Raw genomic sequence first — 19014 nt, 5'->3', positions numbered from 1 at the left:
GGGGATATGTATTTGCTGAGGCTTTTAAACGGTTTTATTCAGTGCAAGGTACACATTTGAAGCATCCAGTACACTTGTTAAGGAAGCAAATGTTGGTCGAAAGAACAAGTCTGTAACAGTTAACACTGGACAGTGTCAGAACAGCGCAGAACATCACTTTACAGGAGGATACGTTTTACAGTTTTATATAGACAACAGCTTCACAGAAGAGAAGAAGCAACCATGTTTGTAACAACATGTTAGGTACCAAGATGAACATACCTGTGTCACACAGGTAAAACAAGTGATTTTTATCCAAAAAGACAAAAAAAAAAAAAAAAATTGTTGACATTTGGTAGCCATATACTTAACACTGTCTCAATTATGTAGTGCGAATGTTTTTTTCCCTAAACAATAAAATATTCAGCTAAAATATGGCACAATATCATCAATGAAAGATTCAAAACAAAGACAATGATATCCTATAGATGTGACTTTCAACACAGGACATTTAAACCATGCGTAACATAATAAAAAAACACGCACACAAAATGAGAACACTGATTTACAGTTATACATTGACATTTGTGCAGAAACCTGCTTTTTAACAATAAGTAACGAGAACAAAATGACTACATGCTAAACAGTCAAGCGAAATTGTTCCTTCAGTGTGGAAATATTAAGATTAAAAGATGGCACAATATCAAATTAGGAAAAAGATGATGTGTCAAGTTCTGCACGCTAACAAAAGGACATCTCAATCATGCAGAACACATGAACATAAAAACAGAGAACACCGGCGCATAGTTAAAACTCCACACACTGATGACGCTTGTGCAGATATTGATATAACATGTATATAGTTTATCTGGAGGAGGATGTATCCCACATCTGCTATGGGTTATAACAGGAGACAGAAGACTGCAGATACTGTATAGTCTGTTCACTAGTTATAATTTGTCTAATATTGTCATTTCAAGTTATGCATAGGCCTGAGAAGGTCCCAGGTGGGAGTATCAGTGTGTTGTGTAATTTGGCTAATTTTCTCTCAGTCTAACTAATTGTACACCTAATCCCCTATTAGACTACAAATGCAAATAGTCTACATGCATGACACGATCAGGATCTCAAAATTCTCAGCGGATTTTTATTGTTAGATTAGATTTATCTCTGCAGAACTTATCATCTATGTATCTGATTGCTGGAACCAACAGTTGATATGTTGTTTCTATTAAGTGTTAAGTGCTGTTAAGTGTTTTCTTTATGGCAGTGGATTACTTAATCTAGTCCTTCACTGTACTGTATACTATAGTATCCGTCATTCTTGAAATTGTTGATGCACAACAGGAGCTTTGATTTGTTCACTGATGTAAGCTTCCCGGTCAACAGGCGAGCTCAGAGAGATGTAGCTGAAAAGCGTAGACATACAATAGATACACATCTGAAACACTGGGGTTTAAATGTATCCTTTAAAGCGTTTTATCATAAGAGCCCATCTGCAGTTCAGCATTTACTACCCTACATAGGCAGAGAGCAGCAATTTACAGAAACAGTAAAGTCAAGATAAAACGTTTGATAAACACGTTTTGAGGCTGGCTTGAAAAGTACGGAACACGTAGAGAAAAAAATAAAATAAAATCATTGCCATAGATTCTGCATTTGGATTATTTTCAGGGAATATGTAATGAAAAAACAGGATCTACCAATAAAATGTGTTCTTTCAGCTTTCTTCCTCTAAGCCAGTTTATTCAAGAAAATACACTTTATTCCAATTATTTATAGTCTATAGCTTACAGGAATCTGTTTTGTATCTGTAAAACTAAATTCATAATTGAATTTACTAGTTAATACAATAAAATATGTGATTTAGGAGCAGCTTAACTGCATCAAATCACACAACTTTCACTGAGTCAAGAGCAAAAATGGAAGTCACTAAATTCTGCTAAGCTAATTACTATAAGCAGTTGTTTGCTGGGTTTTTTTCTCAGTCACTTCTGCCTCGTTTAGCTTTATGGAATAAGTCACTGGATAACTAAGATATTAGTTCATCAAAATTGATACTTTTCATAACAAGGGATAAAGTAGATTTGTTTTAGCTTTAGGCGGTGTGGCTATGTCCCCAGCTAGCTTTTATATCCATAGCTGTATTGCTGTGGCTTCAAGTAGGCTGCCTATGACAGAGGCCAAACTGAGGAGCAGTACAAGCCCAGAATGCAGTATCTGTGTTTTGCCTTAGCTTTAAACTCATATTTATAGTTTAATTTCAAAAGCTGTTTTAACAGAAATCTGCATTTCTACTGTTTGTTTATATGGCAATGTACATTTCAGAAGGTTAGATTTAGTTTTAACCAAATACATTGTTACTGCTTTTTGCTTCTGTAGAGCAGATAAATACTGTGGGACTTTCTACAACAATCCTCTGCAGATAAGAGCAAACAGGGACCTCTATTATTGCAAGCAAGCAAACTGTCATATTCCCCCATTTCCTCTTTGAAAGTACCAACATAGCATTTCTCACAACAATCATATATCCCTCCACTCATCCAAGATAACAGGATAACTGTTAATCTGTGTTTCCCCTAGGAGGGGATGGAGTGGAGTAGACACAGGTTGACATCTCGTCACAGTAAGTGCAATAAAAGCTTTCCAACAACTGTTATAAATCCCTCTAAAACCAAAGATGGACTGGCGTCAAACCCAAACGTCTGAAAGTCGGGCTAAAATATCAGTGTAACAGTGGCAAGGACACTAGCAGCTCTGCTGCTAATGGTGGGAAAGGTAGTCCTGAGAGCCGTAGCGGTTCTCCTGCTGTTACAGCTACAAAGAGAAACCAACAACCCCCCCACACTGCCAAAGCAGTCAACCTATGGGAAACATTGTGTTACTACTAATAAAAGTAGTCTTACCACATAGCAGACACATAACCACGCACACAGTCCACGCTCACACATCTAATAGCTCAAGTCTGACGCCTCGTCTTTGTAGTAAAATATTCTCAGCTTCAAAACACCAACGGTTGTTAGAGTGCCAACAACTGCAGCTTATAGGCGAATATTAAGTAGAACATCCGATCTGAGAAGGATGTCTAAACAAACACCAAGACAAAGGAATGTATTGAAAACATATGGCATACTCCTCTTCAGTGTAGATCTCTCTTCATTTTGATGATGCACACAGCCCGTCCTTCTGTCCTCCATTGGAGATGAAAGGTCAATTATTTTCTAACAGTTTATGATTTGGGTTTGGATGCTGGGTGACAAAATTGACCTCAAAGAGATAATCTATGCCCAGACAGTGAGATGTTGGCAGTTTCTGTTAAGATACATGTTAAATGATTTGAACAATCTGGTCAATGTGTCATTATCCTTAATTCACAGCTATGTGTGTTAACATTAAGATGACAAGTGCCCACTTCTGCCTGTTTAAAATCTATCAGCAAGCTACTGTTTTAAGTGGCAGATATGAACACAGGAGGGCACTGTTGTAATGTCAACCGTTCACTGAGCGATCAGGTCAGACACAGTGCTGATCAGGTGACGAGCTGTATAAATGGAGACTGAAATGGACACAACCTTGTTTCCATTTTTGGATGTGAGCAGTGTCAGTCCATCATAAAGTGGCTGCAGGTCTAACGCTTTATCACCACCTGCTCATACGCTCCAGCACCAACCCTGTGAAGACAAGAAAGGATAAAACAAAGAATAAAATTAGCCATAATATTTAATTACAGACTCAGAAATGACAGAGTAAAGGTCATAATGTTTAATGCATGTTATTCCCTCTTTTTCTGTCGTTAAAAAGTTTCTTTAACTGCACCACACCAGGACTTGTATTAATCCACAACTAAAATACTTTAAAGTACTATTTACTTCCTTTTGAGTGCATGTGGTAAATGCTAGAGTGCCCACCTGTGTGGGCAACTAAAACTAATTTTAAAAAAAAGATGCAATATTCTTATGACCAATTTTTACATCTTAAGTAGAAACCAGTGAGCTTAGGGATGACAGTTGCAGACAGAATGGGAAAGTCAGAACATATTGGGCAACAGATGTAATGCCTCATTGATTTTAGTATTTTTATGGGATTTGTTGACAATAAGAAAAATATAGCATAATACCAGACTTAGTAAATACAACATAATGTATATTATAGAGTCTCATTAACTAAACTTAAAAGACTTTGGTACAATAGTAAAATAAACACCGTACTGGTAAGCAGCTATTGTGCTCACATTAAATCTACACTGAAGAACAAATCACGTAATGTGCCTTCAATTCAGTGACTATCTCAAGGCTTGTGAGGCTCACCTGGTGGGAAGGTGATGGCTTCCCAGGGCTGTACTTCCCCCAGGCCCAACAAACAGACGCAATCCTTCCTCTGAAACAGACACAGTTGTAGTAGCATTCAGTCAGTGCAGAGAACACCAGCATCCTCCTGTATAATTCTTGTCATGAAGAGAAGCCAGTTGCTAGGCAATCTATAAATAATCACATATTGACAGCGGCTTTCTTTTCCTAGCTTTGAGCAGGATGAGACCTTGGATAAAAAACTAAGTACAGACTGACTCATGGGGTAACAGAATACTGTCAAAATGATTATTCTGAAACCAACCTACAGACACGGTGATTCCAAAAGACTATAAAAAGACCGAACGCTGTGTTTCTTTGTGTGTGCAATTTACCTTCAGCACTAGAGTCCAGTAGACTGGGTGTGAAATCTTGACTCTGAAGTATCTTTTCCACCACATCGTCAGCATCCACCCGTGTGTCGTCCATTCTCTTCAACTGAGACTCCATGGAGTCTTGTTTCACTGGGTGTCTGATGGGAAGATATAGGAGAATCGTTTTGCGTCCATTTGACCATTAATGGTTTCCACTGCAAACTGAAATGCTGTTTGTTTCCTGTATTTTACTTTTCATTGTGTGCTTATCAGTGATGTGGTTGACCAGGGAACCATGGGATTCCATTTAAGCAGATGAAAATTATGCCCATTTTTGTCAACCCATTGTTATCAAGTGCTTTTGGTAGCAACCACACACTTGCCAGATCTACTCTGCTGCTCATGCGTACAGACTACAAATGCTCCTATTTAATCAAGCTGTCTACACAGGCTGTGTAATGGCTAGCATTGTAATCATGCTATAGCCTGTAAATGATTGTATATTGGGCTCTGAATGCTTCCAAAACATGGGTAACCCTCAACTCAGTACTGTGCCTAAATGCTTCGTGTGAAGACACACAGTCAAAAGACACAGTGGGCACCAAAGCTGCTGCTGCTGCTTTGCTAACATGCTGCTTTCAACACAATGACTAACTTTTTTAATACACAATAAGAGCCCCTTATTGACACCACATGATCAAACCACAGATACTCTTCCGCTGCTCTGCTTCGCAGCATTTTTCTGCTTGACAGCTGCTTCCTGAAATGTAACACAGGTCTCAGGTGTGATTATGTCTGCAGTTTAACTTCCCTGCAGAAAAAGCCCCACTACTGGGTTACCATTATACTAGGTACAATAAAAAGAAGTTATCATGCTTGACTCGCTGACTGCTTTCTCTTCAGTCAGTAGCACCTGTGAAGAATTTCATTTTTTGCAGCTTTACTTGCCAAACTACCTAAAGACTCACCTATTGAGTCGTTCACAGGATGAGGCGCTCCGTACTGGTGTGCCCTGTGGGTTGCTAGTGGTAGCGGTGGGGACTGGGTGTTCAGGCAGTGCAGGACAGGGTCTGGACTCTCTGTCTCGGTCCTCGCTGGGTTCTGGAATGCTACCAATGCCCGTTGAGGCGCTGCCCACTGAATGGTTTCTCCGGTGGCTGAACTCTGACATGCTGGAGGAACGGGAGTGACCTGTGCTGTAGCCTGCAAAAGATTGGCAATGGTTTTAAAACTACTCAATGGTAACAGTTCCTAAATAATATGCTCTTGGAGTTACCTCTAGGGTGCTTTGACATTTCAGTTGAAACTGATCTCATTTTTCCTATCTTAAATCTTAAATTCAGTAAAAATTATCTTAGACTGGTTTTTTCAATTTTGCCATCTCTGCTCTCACTAGACTAATGCAAGTAATTCTAAGTAATCTTAAGAAACTGTATGCCCTGCAAAATCCTACAAAGATGTGTAGTAGCATTTGAGAGATTGTAACTGCCTGCAACTGAGATACATTCATGCTGTTACACACTTATGTGTAATGGCACTATTGGTCCAATCTGTATATAAACATTGATGAAAGAGGATAATGGATATACATGGATATTTGATCTCATATGCAAATAAATGTCCTATTGTTATGTTACTTATGGAAGTCAAATGTAGAGAAAGATACTGATTTACTCCCTCATATCAGGATTTAAATATTAATTGATGAATCAATAATTAGCAGTTCTTATTGAGCATTATACAGTATTATTTTTTCAGGTGAACCCCATTTTGCTGTCCCGTAGACCTGATTTGCAACTTGCAGTGTGTTTAATGATTTAGCAGTTCAGCAGGGCTGCGTTGACACCCACACACTCACGTGCTGTTCATGTCTGCAACAAGCCATTTAAAGCAAAAAAGATCTCAGGAAATCAGTTCATTACAGCCATGAAAGAGCAAATTTCACTCCCGTTAATACAAGGTTCAGATGAATCTATCAAGAGTTACTTGTGGCAGGAAATACATTTTCAAATTCAGAATTAGAGAGCCATTAGAGCTGTGCTCAGAGCATCTCTCCACTTCCCGTGGTCTTTTGTTACAGTCATCTGATCTGCCTGTAATGGAAACTTGAGCCTCAGGTCTGAATTGCTCTGGTGAAGTGTCACTGGAAAATAATTTTATCACTTCCCTCCTGCTTAGTCAAAAGGTTTTTACAGTTTGCTCTTACACACAGATTTCCTCCAGTAAGAAAATGATTTAGGAGAGCAAAAGATTAGTGTTATGTAGCTGAAGCCTGTAACAACTGGTTTATAGGTCTGTCTCTCAGCAGCTTGGATAAGTACATATATGTTATATTACATCTGGTCTGTATGATTGTCTGCCATCCATGTCAGGCCAGCAACAATACATTTTTTTAGATGCAAGGTGTCCCTACCTGAGAGCTTGGACTGTTGGCTGGCGTAGCTGGATGTCCGGGAGTGGCCGCAGCCCCCCAGCTCATCAGAAACAACTGGACACTTCCCTTCACGACTTTCTGCTAGAAAGAGGAAAATAAAGACAGGGGGTGAGACATTACTGAAAGCTCCCAAAAAAATCTGTTCTACTGCAAAAAACCATCAAAAGCCATCATCTGTGTAAAAATACTACATGTACAGCTTTTATTATTCTTCTTCTTATAGTCAGAAAGAAACTAGGGCAAAGTAAGTATCCTGTCGAGGCACAGGCTGTGTACTTATTTATTACCATGCTCATTCTCAGCTGAACAAAGTGATCCAGAGCGTCTGAAGGGAAACATTTGTGGTTGATGGTTGCAGCCTACACCACAGACATAAAGCCAGTTTCTGTTTTGTTACATGTAGAGAACACAGTGATCTATTCCATGCAGCCTGGACCTCATCAATGTGTTGTTGATTTGTAGCTTATTGCTGTCAACTGTCAGCAGTGGAGCAGAGAAAACTCCCCTCTCTGCCTCCCACACACTTTCTCTCTGTTCAACTCCCCTGAGCTAATAAGCGAGTGGCCACAGTTGGCAAATGTGTGGACACAGCATCAGTTTTGCTCGCGCAGAAATAATCGCATTCAGAGGAATGGCTGGGAATCACACGTGCCACCATTTAAATGTCAAATAGCTAAACTGGCAAAGGGCTGAGCTGCCAGAAAGCAAAATCATTAACTCCTGTATATAATTCAAATAATTATCTTGTGCAAAATTATGATAAAATACTGATAAAATGTATTATTAACAAAAACTACTGATTCTAATAGGAATTATTTTTGACCCACATACGGAAGAGTGTAGGTTCAAATGCATCTACGGTTTAACAAAATATCTCATTAGATTAATTGTCCCACTCCTGCTTGTCTTAGAGGATCAAGAAACATAAAGTCATAAAAACAAATGTCTCAAATTCTCATAGTGGACCAAACCTTCCTTTGACCTGATCACACATGAAAGACACCTGCACATACACTGCAAACATGCACAACAGAGAACCGATGATGCTGACAGGAAAGAGCATTGCATACAGCAGATAAATATACACGTAGTGTGCACATGCAAACACACAACCCCTCTAGACAGAGTTGCACACAGTCCTATTTTTAACCATGTAAGAGCCCACAGGGTCAGAGCAGATTGTAGTTAATCTAGAGGAGAGCTAGTTTAAATTATACATGAAAGAGCTGCACTACACTCTGAAGCTTCCAGGAGGAACAAGCATTCAACACTGTGACGTGTTCACACATGAACACACACTAAAAGCAATAGAGAGAGAGAGAGAGAGAGAGAGAGCGAGAGAGAGAGAGACAGAGAGAGGGTGAAACAAGGGAGACAAATGTGGCAGAAAGGGACAGCTGCAAGAGAGATATTTTCATAATAGTGGATGGGAGATATAACAGCAGTTAGATGAAGCGGAAATGCATCATTCTGTAGAGATGTGAGTGCACACACACACGCACGCACGCACGCACGCACGCACGCACACACGCACACACACACACACACACACACACGTACTTCTATCTTTGTGAGGACACTCATTGACATAATGCATTCCCTAGCCCCTTACCCTAACCTTAACCATCACAACTGAGTGCCTAACCCTAAACCCTGACCCTAACCTAAACATAAACCTAAACCTAATTCTAACCATAACTCTAAAACCAAGTCTTAAGCCTCAAAATGTGATTTGAAGGTGTCTCAAAAAGTGAGGACCGGTCAAAATGTCCTCACTTTCCCAAAATGTCCTTACTCTGTTAGTAAAATACTTTTTTTGGTCCTTACTATGTAGCAAGTACAAGTACACACACACACGCACACACAAAAAGAATCAGACAGGGGTTACTAGATCTTTATCTCTAGCTTTACTAAAGAACTTTCCAATAGTCAATTCTCATAAAGTTAGAGGAACTGCATCATAATCACAGGATGTTGTTTATGTATGCTTTTCAATACAACAGGACACCACAGTCAGAAGTTGTGCTTGATGTGGTGGAGGTTTTGAGTTCAACAACCAACCTGCGGTGTGCACCTGCTGTCCCATACAACTTTTCAGATCAGTTAACTCGTACTCTAAAGAAAAACTGTGAAATTATCTGGTTCATATCAGATTTAATGTCGATGTTAGTTTCTAGTCTTGATGGCAAACAAGGCTTTTGCTCTTGTAGCTGCTTCATAATAAAAGCCTTCCAGTCATTTACAATAATGCTTAATAATGTTAAGCAGCAGGAGCAATATTCAGTTTGTATTAATAATTATATTAAATTATATATTATATTATAATGGAGGATCCTATGAGATGGTACTACTGACAGTAAATTACACCCTTCTCTGATCTGAATTTAGATAGTAAATGTGGATTATAACCAAAACAAAGTTCAGTCTTTTATTTTGTTTTCATCATCATTGGTTAATCTGCTATCTAAACAGTGACACAGTATAGAAACTGATGTTTCAATAATGACAAGCAATGGAGTAATTTTGAGCGAATCTACTCCCGCAGAGTGAGCTTTCTCTACAGTCTGCTGACTCTGTGCTTGTCTACAGCAGACAACTGTGCAGATGGGATCCATCCTGTTTCAGTCTTGTGACACAATCCAAAATGTCAGGAGCACAGAATGTAGATAAAGAGAAAAGATGTTTATACATACAGTCTATGGTTGGGATTGACATTCTAGGTTTCCTGCAAGTTGATAGGAATATATCTCTTATCATTTCAATGTAAATATCTACCGGTGATTAACAGGAGCGCTCTTTACCAGGTTCCTGTAACTGTTTGGAGAAGCAAATGGCATGACTAAGCAGAGCAGAGGAGTGTAATATGATGTGGCTGGTCTCACCAGAACAGCCTTTCTGCGAGTCTCCTCCCCTCCTCTCCTCCAGCAGGCTCTCTCCGTCACCCTGGATCCCGATCACTGTGGCTGTGGAGGGAGGCCTGAGGACAGAGGAAAGACAATGAGGCTTTGGTTGCTTTCTTGTATTTCAGTGTGTCAGCTATTTAAATCAGTTCAGAAAGAGCAACGCTAAGTGATAAAGTAAAAAAAAAAAAGGGAAATGGGGAGAAAGTAGTAAAGTTTAATCAAAGGAAACACCATTCAGGTCGTAGACTATTAGCATTCAGAATAGCATTCAGCTTTTGGCATTAAAATACAGATTATTGAATAATTTTTAGGTCAAATTTTGCCCTTGGGTAAAGCAGCATTTATCTCTCTGTACAGATACATACTTTAACTGAAAACCATGTTTCTACAAGAGGAACTAGTACGATGATCTATAGTTTACTTGCAGAGTGAAATCAGTCTGTGCTTTTGAAATGTGAAGATCGGATCGTCTAGCAGTTACTCAGACTTGCATAATCCTGTAGTTTTTAATACTCATGACACTTTCCCCAGTCTGACAAAGCACAGTGTTGACAACTGTGAGGACCACACCTTCTTGAAACAGCTCTCAAACTAATGCAGACAGCCGCAGATTTGATGTCATAACTTTGGCAAAGAATTATTTTTTTTAAAAAGTATCCCTAAACAGAGTAAGATAGGAAGTACATAAGTAAATTAGAAGTTATTAACAACCTGAATCCACTGCTTCAACAGAAGCAGACAGAAGAACAGGGAGGACTTTTAAGTTAGAGTACAGGTCAGTAGGTTGGTTCTGGTTTCTCAAAGGTAGCATAAATCTCATAAATCTGGTATCAGCTGCAGATGACAACACATAAAAAGGCAGAAAAAAGTTACTTACGTTTTAAAACAGGGATCCCCTGACATGAGCTGTGTACTGATGATAACCTAAGACAAGAAAAAGATACTTGTTAATTGAATCAGGTTTGAGTTGCATTCAAGGTTTCCATTAGAATGAATTCTTAGTTAAAAGAAAAGAAGGAAATGTGTTTTGGTTCTGCATTGTTGTACTTTATGCCAGTTTTGCCAGTATCAAATTTGCAAACTCCAAAAGTCACAGGAAAACTAAAAAATAATCTTATCTTAAAAAGCCATGAAAAATCTGCACTCACTTATTTATTAAAAATGTTAGTTGAGGATTTTTTTTTTTTTTTAAATAATTCTTCATGAAATGCAACAAATAATGGTAGAGTAAAGGAAAAGTTCAACATTTTCCAGTTATTTTCCACAGATGACACTGCTCTTGTTTTTCTCTGGCTACAATCTCATGGACTACCTGGGCACCTGGTCATTGTTGTTAGCAATGTCAGATGTTTATGCAAAAACCTTTTCCCTGACTCATTTCCTGTTGAGATAAATACCATGCTTATATTCAAAACAGCAAGGTATCCTCCCAAAGAAGCCAAATCAGGGTGCTGTGGATACTTTACTGCTGCTTCAATGTTACCTTGAGAATGGAGTTATCCTGACGAGTATTTTTGGTATCGTAGCCTTCCAGCAGACATCTGCGGGTTGTATTCCCTGAGCCGGCAAACTCTGCTAAATTCAGATCTGCAAAACCAAGCTGAAGGAGAAAGAATGACTTGGGGTGAACTTTGTTTTGACTCAGGGGACTGATCTTTTGTCCAGTCAGCTATGTGACAATCTGTAGATGTGAAAAGACAGGACTCAGCGTGAGAGAAAATGAGAAACTGAACAATATTGACACGTTACAAACCAAGTTTTTCCACAATGACAAATTGGGAACATTCTACAGTTTTAACATTTAAGGAATGTGATAATTACATCCATAATTACTTTCAAACTGTGAAAGGGAGAACACACGAGATAATGAGCCAACCTGCAGGCAGTGAAGGCCATCTGTTTGCTATGGCCTCACAAGACTAACTACATCAATCTGGATGATTACTGTAAATGTAGGTGACCTGGAGGTTGGGTAAGAGTTTATGGGTTGGATAACACAAGTATGTGAGCATATTACCTTTGCATATGCCTTCCCACCCTTCAGCTCCTGGAGAGGAAAAGCATTTAATTTAGATTAAAAGGCTACGCAAAAAAAAAATCATTTAAGTATGATTTAGTTAAAAATGATTTGTCATCACCATCTGCCTGTCACATGAGTTTGATATTTAACATACACACAAAAACCACACATATGCCGTTTTCCACAAACAAATTGGTATTTATAAAAGAAGAATGTGCGGTGAAAATGTGCGCATCTCGTGCATACTTCAGACCAGGTGTGCACACAGTTTTCTAGAGCCAGCTGCAGGTGAAATGATGAGGAGGAGATTAAATACAAAAGACATAAGCTTAAACTGTTCGTGTAGGTGTTTTTCCAGTCTCCCTGGTTAAGTTATTTTTTGAAAATGATGATTGAGATGTTACAGTGGTTTACAGATAAATGTGATAAGTTAATGGTATGGGTGGTATAAATAGCCACAGCTATGTAAACGGTTGACAGCTGCTCTGATGCGACACACAGATGATTAAAAGATGTTTCTACGTCCATTTATAGCCAACTGCAGCTTGTGCATGTGCTCCCTGTTCCACAATGACTGAGATTTACAAAGAGAACCAGGCTTACATGTGGCTTTATGAATCTCACAAAAGCAGTGTGTATGCTTATTTTTTCTTTCAGTGTAAACACCGTTTTAGTCATGAATCTACACAGTTTTATGCATTTGGCTCCAGTAACATCTTGCAGACACAATGTGGATAAACAAGATTCATGTCACCAGGACGGCTTGTTCAGGATTATTCATTCCTTTGTTTTATTGTTGTTTTTATCCCTTGTACCCTTAAACACTGTGTTAAGTGACATGATTAGACTGCACAGACCTCATGTTTCATCTCCAGTTTCAAATAAAAAACTGCTGCATTTACCTGCTGTATCTTTAACCGGATATTGTTTGTTCACATGCAAAGCATCACATTGTGGATCAACAACACTTAAGTGTATCTGTATCTTAAGTCATGGTGGAGCTCAGCAGCCACATACTGTACCTTTCTGACAGAAACACGACACACACAGGGGTCCAGTACACCTGTCCCTGCGTTGGCACTCATCTTGCAGGGGAAAGAGAACTGCTTCCTCCAACGAACACAATTGGCCTGCACTGGCTCCCTGTAAGAGGAAATCACAAACATGTCTTTCAGCACAGGCTGAGATCTGATTATATGGAGCACAGTCTGAATGTTGTTTGCCTAAAGACAGTTTTGAAACTGGATTTTGCACACTTTAGACAAACAGCTTTGAGAAAAATCAGGTAATTCTTTCAGATTCAACAGGCAGAAAGAGTCACAAACACTGGCAACAACGGGGTTTAATTCCTCATGGAGCTCAGTCATTAGAGCATGTCACTGTACAACTGAAAACTAGTTTGTTTCTTTTAGCAGTTGGACAACTCAAACTATAACCACTGGTTAACTGTTCGGTTCAGTGTCAGAATAACAATGCATCACGTACTGCACACAGGGAACTATGTTTATTACTATAAAACAGAACAGAAAGCAAACACACAAACAAAAAAAAAACACGTAGGCATCAAACCTCAAAACCTTCTGGTAACGTCTGTCCACAGAGAGACTCTGAGTATTGGAAAATATCAAAGGCTGGTACTGAATATCCAAACAGTTTTGTTATTATCTTATTCTCCCTTCAGATAGTGTCTGCTTCTTTTGTGAGATGGGAAAAATGGTTTTGGAAAGAAATGTTTATATATACATGGAAAACTGTATTCACAATAGTATCAAGAAACTTCAAGCAACACACAGCCCTACTCATGCAGCACTATTCACAACCACACACACTGCCATTTAATTCATTTTAATATCTCTATTACATAACAATGGCAACCTCTTGGTCTGAAAGACTACTGGGTTATCACTGCTCATGTCGCTTCCCTGCTTAAGGCTACGGATTCAAACTGCCAATATAAGCTTATGTGCTTATCCTTGGATTTCCCTGGCCACTTAATAAATGATCTAATTAATTACAGCCCTGTTTTCACCTATTGATTCATTTAACTGGCGAATTCAAAGGTTATGGCAGTGGCTTGTGTCTGCATGGGAGAAATAGAGAAATACACATCCTTGGGAAGCTAGGAGTTAAAATGACTGTGAGGTGTAGCCTACTCTCAGTGAAAGGATGAGACGGAGTGAAAGAGAAAGACGCGCGTGGGCAGCATTACGATGGCCCAGATGGCCTCTCTTTCACTGGCATCGTCTTCTCTCCCACTCACCTAACCAACTCCCTTCTGTTGAGACAGCCCACACACCATTCATTTTAATCAACTCTGCTGGATTTCAATACTAGCAAACAAATCTGACAAGTGTATGCATCTGAAATAGTGACAAAAGACGGATGGATACATGCAGAAAATAGTGCAAGGAGTGTTGATGACATAAGACAATTAACAGGGTGCTGGGATTACTGTGGAGACGATTGAGATGAACTGTATATACAGGCCTATCTTGCACAGCACATCATAAATAAAAAGCAGCAGATGTGTGACCAAAGTTTTACGAAAACTGACTTAATCCTGAGGTCGAGAAATATCAGTCAACTCCCAGAGTCGGAGAGGGAACTCCCAGCCAGCTGGACACGGTTTGCTTCAGGAATTCTGGCTTGATTACATGTACTGTAGCCTGCAGCAGTTCTCAGCACAGCAAAATCCTATTAGCGAGCGTGAGTAAGTCTGGTTTTAAGCTCAAGCAGAGGTCGTCACTCTCATCTCTCTACATGGGTCACATATCTTGTTAAACTACAGCTGTTCTCCTTTTAAATGCAGCTGTGGTCAGACTGCAGACATAAACTTTCACAAAAACATTGCTCCACAGAAAACAAATCTAGGATTTTGATGCCAGGCTTTCCTGTGTCCAGCCGCAATAAAAACATCAAGTCTGAACTTGTTCATAAAATGTTATATTTTTTAAAGAAGTAAACTTATATAACAAGAAAAACCTGTTTGGGGCTGAAACAATGGCACAGCCCTGAAGAGAAGCCACACCAGGGGAAAAAAGTCTAATAAAACAACAATCTCCACTTCCCTACACTCACAGTTGGGATGACTCAAAGGGTGTCAGAGGAAATCTAGTTTGGGGGTCTAACAAATCTAACTGCTGCAGAAAAATATGATTTAAGAGCTCTAAGACTTGTGATCACATCTTCTTCTGAGTAAAATCTATAGGCTGAGACATAAAAACAACAAAGAGCTGGAGTATAAAACACTACAGAGGCAGAAGAGGATGTTTTCATGAGAGCCAGAACTTCACTGTCCGGGTTATGGGATTATAGTCTCTCTTGATTTCATTTAGCTGTAGTGTAAAGAAATGTACAGTGAAACTGTAGCTCTATTAAATGCCATGACCTTAGATGCATCCTGATTCAGAAAGTTCAGCACACACTGGACCTTTCTGTTTTATAAGAGCTACTTACTGTGGAGCAAACAGAAGGCTTGTTATACAATCAGGGTGAAGCCATCTAATCCCTACAGCCTCCCTCCAAAACAATGCTTTTCCCTCTATCCAATGTTAGAAGCCAGTCTGATTTATGAGTGAAACCCAAACAGGTTACAGAGGAGAGGACTGTCTCTGTCTCAACTTGACAGCAATAATTGCATTATCATGACACTGCTGTGGACCCCAGGGTGACAGTGAATAATCGGTAGAGGGAATTTCCTTTCATGTCTGATTATTTCTCTTCTTTTTAACAGCCTCTTTTCATGGCCTGTATTTTGTAAAGCACTGCATTTCAGCTTCATTTGCCATCGTGCAGTGGTTCCAAATCTGCTCTGTCTCACAAACCCCACGGCCCCTTCAGGTGAGCTCAAGTATCCTTTCTTTGACACCTCCTGTCATGTTTGTTAACATTATTAGTTTTGGTGTTAAATAACATATAGTCATAAACTGTAGTTGTATATTGTTGATGTTTAAGGTTAGACAAGTTTCAGTTTGTACTAGTGCCACTGTATATATCAGAAGCTGGACGTTTCAGCCATTTATCCATTAGTTTTAGCAAGACAGTTTGACTTTTGTCTCAGTTTTCCAGCGACTGACGAACAGGAAAATTACACATCATGTGCAGTTGTCCTGCTGGTAGTTTTACAGTCCCAGCTTCTTAGTTGTGAGGGTTTGCAGCTTCCCTGTGTCTTACAGCAATAATAATCACAAATTAGTGATGAGGACTTCAGTGTGGGTTTTTATCAAACTGTAATGGGCATTTTTCTGAGATTTTATGTATCAAATGGTTTATGAATTTAGTGAGAATGAAAATAGTTGTTTGTTGCAGTCCTACCTGCTTAGACTATAATGTGACAGGTGATAGTTTCCAATTCAGCTGTAACTTGTGAGTGAAAGCCCTAAACACTGTCTTTGCTTGTCTCAACTTGACAGCAATAATAGCATTATCATGCCATGGCTGGTTAATCACGGTGACACTGAATAATGAGTACAGGCAATTTCCTTTCATGCCAAACAATTTGGTGGCAACACGGTGGTTATAATGTAGACAACGAATTCACAGATTCATTTGCTCTAGTAGGTGACAAACACAGCATCACAATCTTCTAGAGCTGCAACAGTTAATTCATTTATTGATCAGTAGATGGATCGAAAGTAAATCTGCAACTATTTTGAAATCTGAAAAACTGTTTTAGTCCGTTTTTAAGCACAGATGTCAAATATTTACTGTTTCTACTAAATTATAACGGATATGTTCCTCTATTTACTGTCCTTTTACAGGCTAAACAATTACTTGAAAGAATAATTGGATAATTGATCAATGATCACAACATGTATTAGTTGCAGCTTTACACTCTTCCCATTCATTTACACAGGAAAATATTTCCAACTATAAGACGGAAGAGATTTGAGACAGTACTGTCGTATTATTAATGACTTTAAGGGGTGTTAATAATTAGTTGACATGCCCCGATCAGTTATAATCAATAACAGGTTAACGAAGCAATACAGTCAAACACTTCCAATTACTTACATGATAACTTTACAACCAGATAGAGACCAAAGGCAAACCAGTGCATAACTGCCATTATTGATTTAGCAGCAACAGCTATACAGGAGTCACATTAGGTTTATGGCGGTTATGTGTTAACCCAATCAATCAATCAATCAATCAATTCCACAACCCGGCGGGGAAGTTATAGCCTGTGAAATACAACCAGATACCGAGCAATTAACGGATATCACTGAGCACTAGTTGTTAGATTTAGACATTTTCTCTCCAGTCGATGCTAACACATAGTTTACAATTCTGCAGCAGATAAATTAGCTCAGATAAATTAGCTCAGGTAAATTAGCTCAGATAAATTAGCTCAGGTAAATTAGCTCAGGTAAATTAGCTCAGGTAAATTAGCTCAGGTAAATTAGCTCAGGTAAATTAGCTTTGAGTGGACGGTTGAATTTTGGCGACCAGACACCGAAACGACTGACAGCCGTTAGCTAGTTTCCGTGAGGTTAATCATGGAGCCTGCTCGGTGGTTAGCTATGAACACAGTTTAACAGGCTGAGGTCACTGAGCCACTTTAACCTGCCAGGTAAAGAAAGCAGGTCCTGTTCGTTAAAATGTGTATGAAAACCAAACCCCACCGAGAGGACTCCTCGGAGAAGCCGCCGTCCAGCAGCCGGACTTTACAGAAGAGGACACCGTTGACAAAGGGGACCGACGACAGCTCGTCCAGCTGAAAATCCACCTTGAACTTGAACTTCTTCTTCTTCATCATCATTAAATCCATACACAGACTCAGTACTCTTGAGGAGGTGCTGTAATCTCTCCCGCCGCGGACATTACAGCCCCATTGTGTCGCGGCGCAGCTACAGTGTGGTGTTGTGTTGTGGGAGGACGGCGGCGTCAACCGCCCCTCCGCCCGAAGCGACGAAGCAGAGCAACTTCCTGTGGTGAATTTTCAAAATAGAAGCTTTTAGTTTTCCTCTTTCCTTAAAAAATGTATATTGTTAGAGACTTATACCTCTAAAAGCACGTCATTCCAAATGTACCTCAATCATATTCATGTCCTTCTTACACACAGTGGTCAGTTTATTAGGAACACTAAGAACCTAAACTAAAACGGTCTAATAAAACAATCCTGGAGTAAATTCTACCTTAATGCAACTACAATGCATTAGTGATTATTGTTCAGTGATTTGAATGTGGTGGACAAAGTAATAAAAACACCTGTCATTGGTAACCTGGTAGTGACAAGATTAGTACGAAGCCTGTATTTTCCCCTTAAAATCTTCTGTCAGTGTCAAAACTAACTTGCAACAAACTAGGGATGGTGGAGCGGATATGGCCATCATTCTCCTGAAAAGGTCTCCAAGTGGAAATGAGTTAATAAGACCATTGCAAGTGAGCATCACATCGCTGCCGGGTTTAACACAATGCAATTTCTCATAATCTGGATAATTAACAGTTAAGGAGAGAGTCACAAATGCAAAGTTATTAAATTTTCAATAAGACCTGTGGCAAGAATGACAACTTCCAGTGTTTTTTTTTTTTTAGCCAGATAAAGCTTTTGGTTTCAATTAATCCATTCTCATGCAACATTTTAAATTTAGAAATATTTATCTTGCGTTTGATCTATTTTTGAGATCTAACCAGAGATTTCCAGTTGTGGGGAATGTGATGGCCAATGCAAAACCAAAGGTTCAGGAAACTCAAAACTGAGTAATGAAAATGTTATAAATATCTTGGTCTTGCGATCAACTACTGTTTCATTATTTTTTAATTTTCCATCTTTACAAATAAGCATTTTAAAGTAACTGTGCGGTACATGGAAATCTCAATATCAGACATAGCAGAATATATTCTATATACATGTTTCATCACATTTCACTCGAAGAATAACAGAAAACCTTATTGGAGTATATGAGCGAAAATTTGTTTTTCTCTCACTGTTATCTGTGCTTTTATTTTGAAGTAAGCATCAATTTAACGGATGTACTGTGATGTCAGCTGTTACCTTGATTGTAGTTCAATAAAG

At 39.1% G+C, this 19014-nt stretch overlaps 1 protein-coding gene across 2 annotated transcripts; it reads right to left on the bottom strand.

Moving 5' to 3' along the window:
- Positions 1-19: 19 nt before the first annotated feature.
- Positions 20-17914, bottom strand: fam102bb (family with sequence similarity 102 member Bb). Of its 2 annotated transcripts, none has more exons than XM_071486492.1 (11): positions 17621-17914; positions 13019-13139; positions 11994-12023; positions 11460-11576; positions 10854-10900; positions 9956-10050; positions 7053-7151; positions 5608-5842; positions 4661-4797; positions 4287-4356; positions 20-3650 (listed from the first exon to the last, which is right to left on the bottom strand). In XM_071486492.1, the coding sequence occupies exons 1-11, from the start codon at positions 17764-17766 to the stop codon at positions 3608-3610; spliced, it is 1140 nt and encodes a 379-aa protein (XP_071342593.1). In that variant the 5' UTR covers positions 17767-17914; the 3' UTR covers positions 20-3607. The 2 variants fall into 2 exon arrangements, with proteins under 2 accessions (XP_071342593.1, XP_071342592.1); XM_071486491.1 differs by having other exon boundaries at positions 7053-7154; positions 17621-17913.
- Positions 17915-19014: the final 1100 nt, after the last annotated feature.

Source organism: Trachinotus anak, unplaced genomic scaffold (genome assembly GCF_046630095.1).
Source record: "Trachinotus anak isolate AG129_WGS33_773 ecotype Australia unplaced genomic scaffold, CSIRO_AGI_Tana_v1 ptg000010l, whole genome shotgun sequence".
In the NCBI taxonomy this organism is placed as follows: domain Eukaryota; kingdom Metazoa; phylum Chordata; class Actinopteri; order Carangiformes; family Carangidae; genus Trachinotus; species Trachinotus anak.
This window is presented reverse-complemented; position numbering and strand designations above follow the sequence as displayed.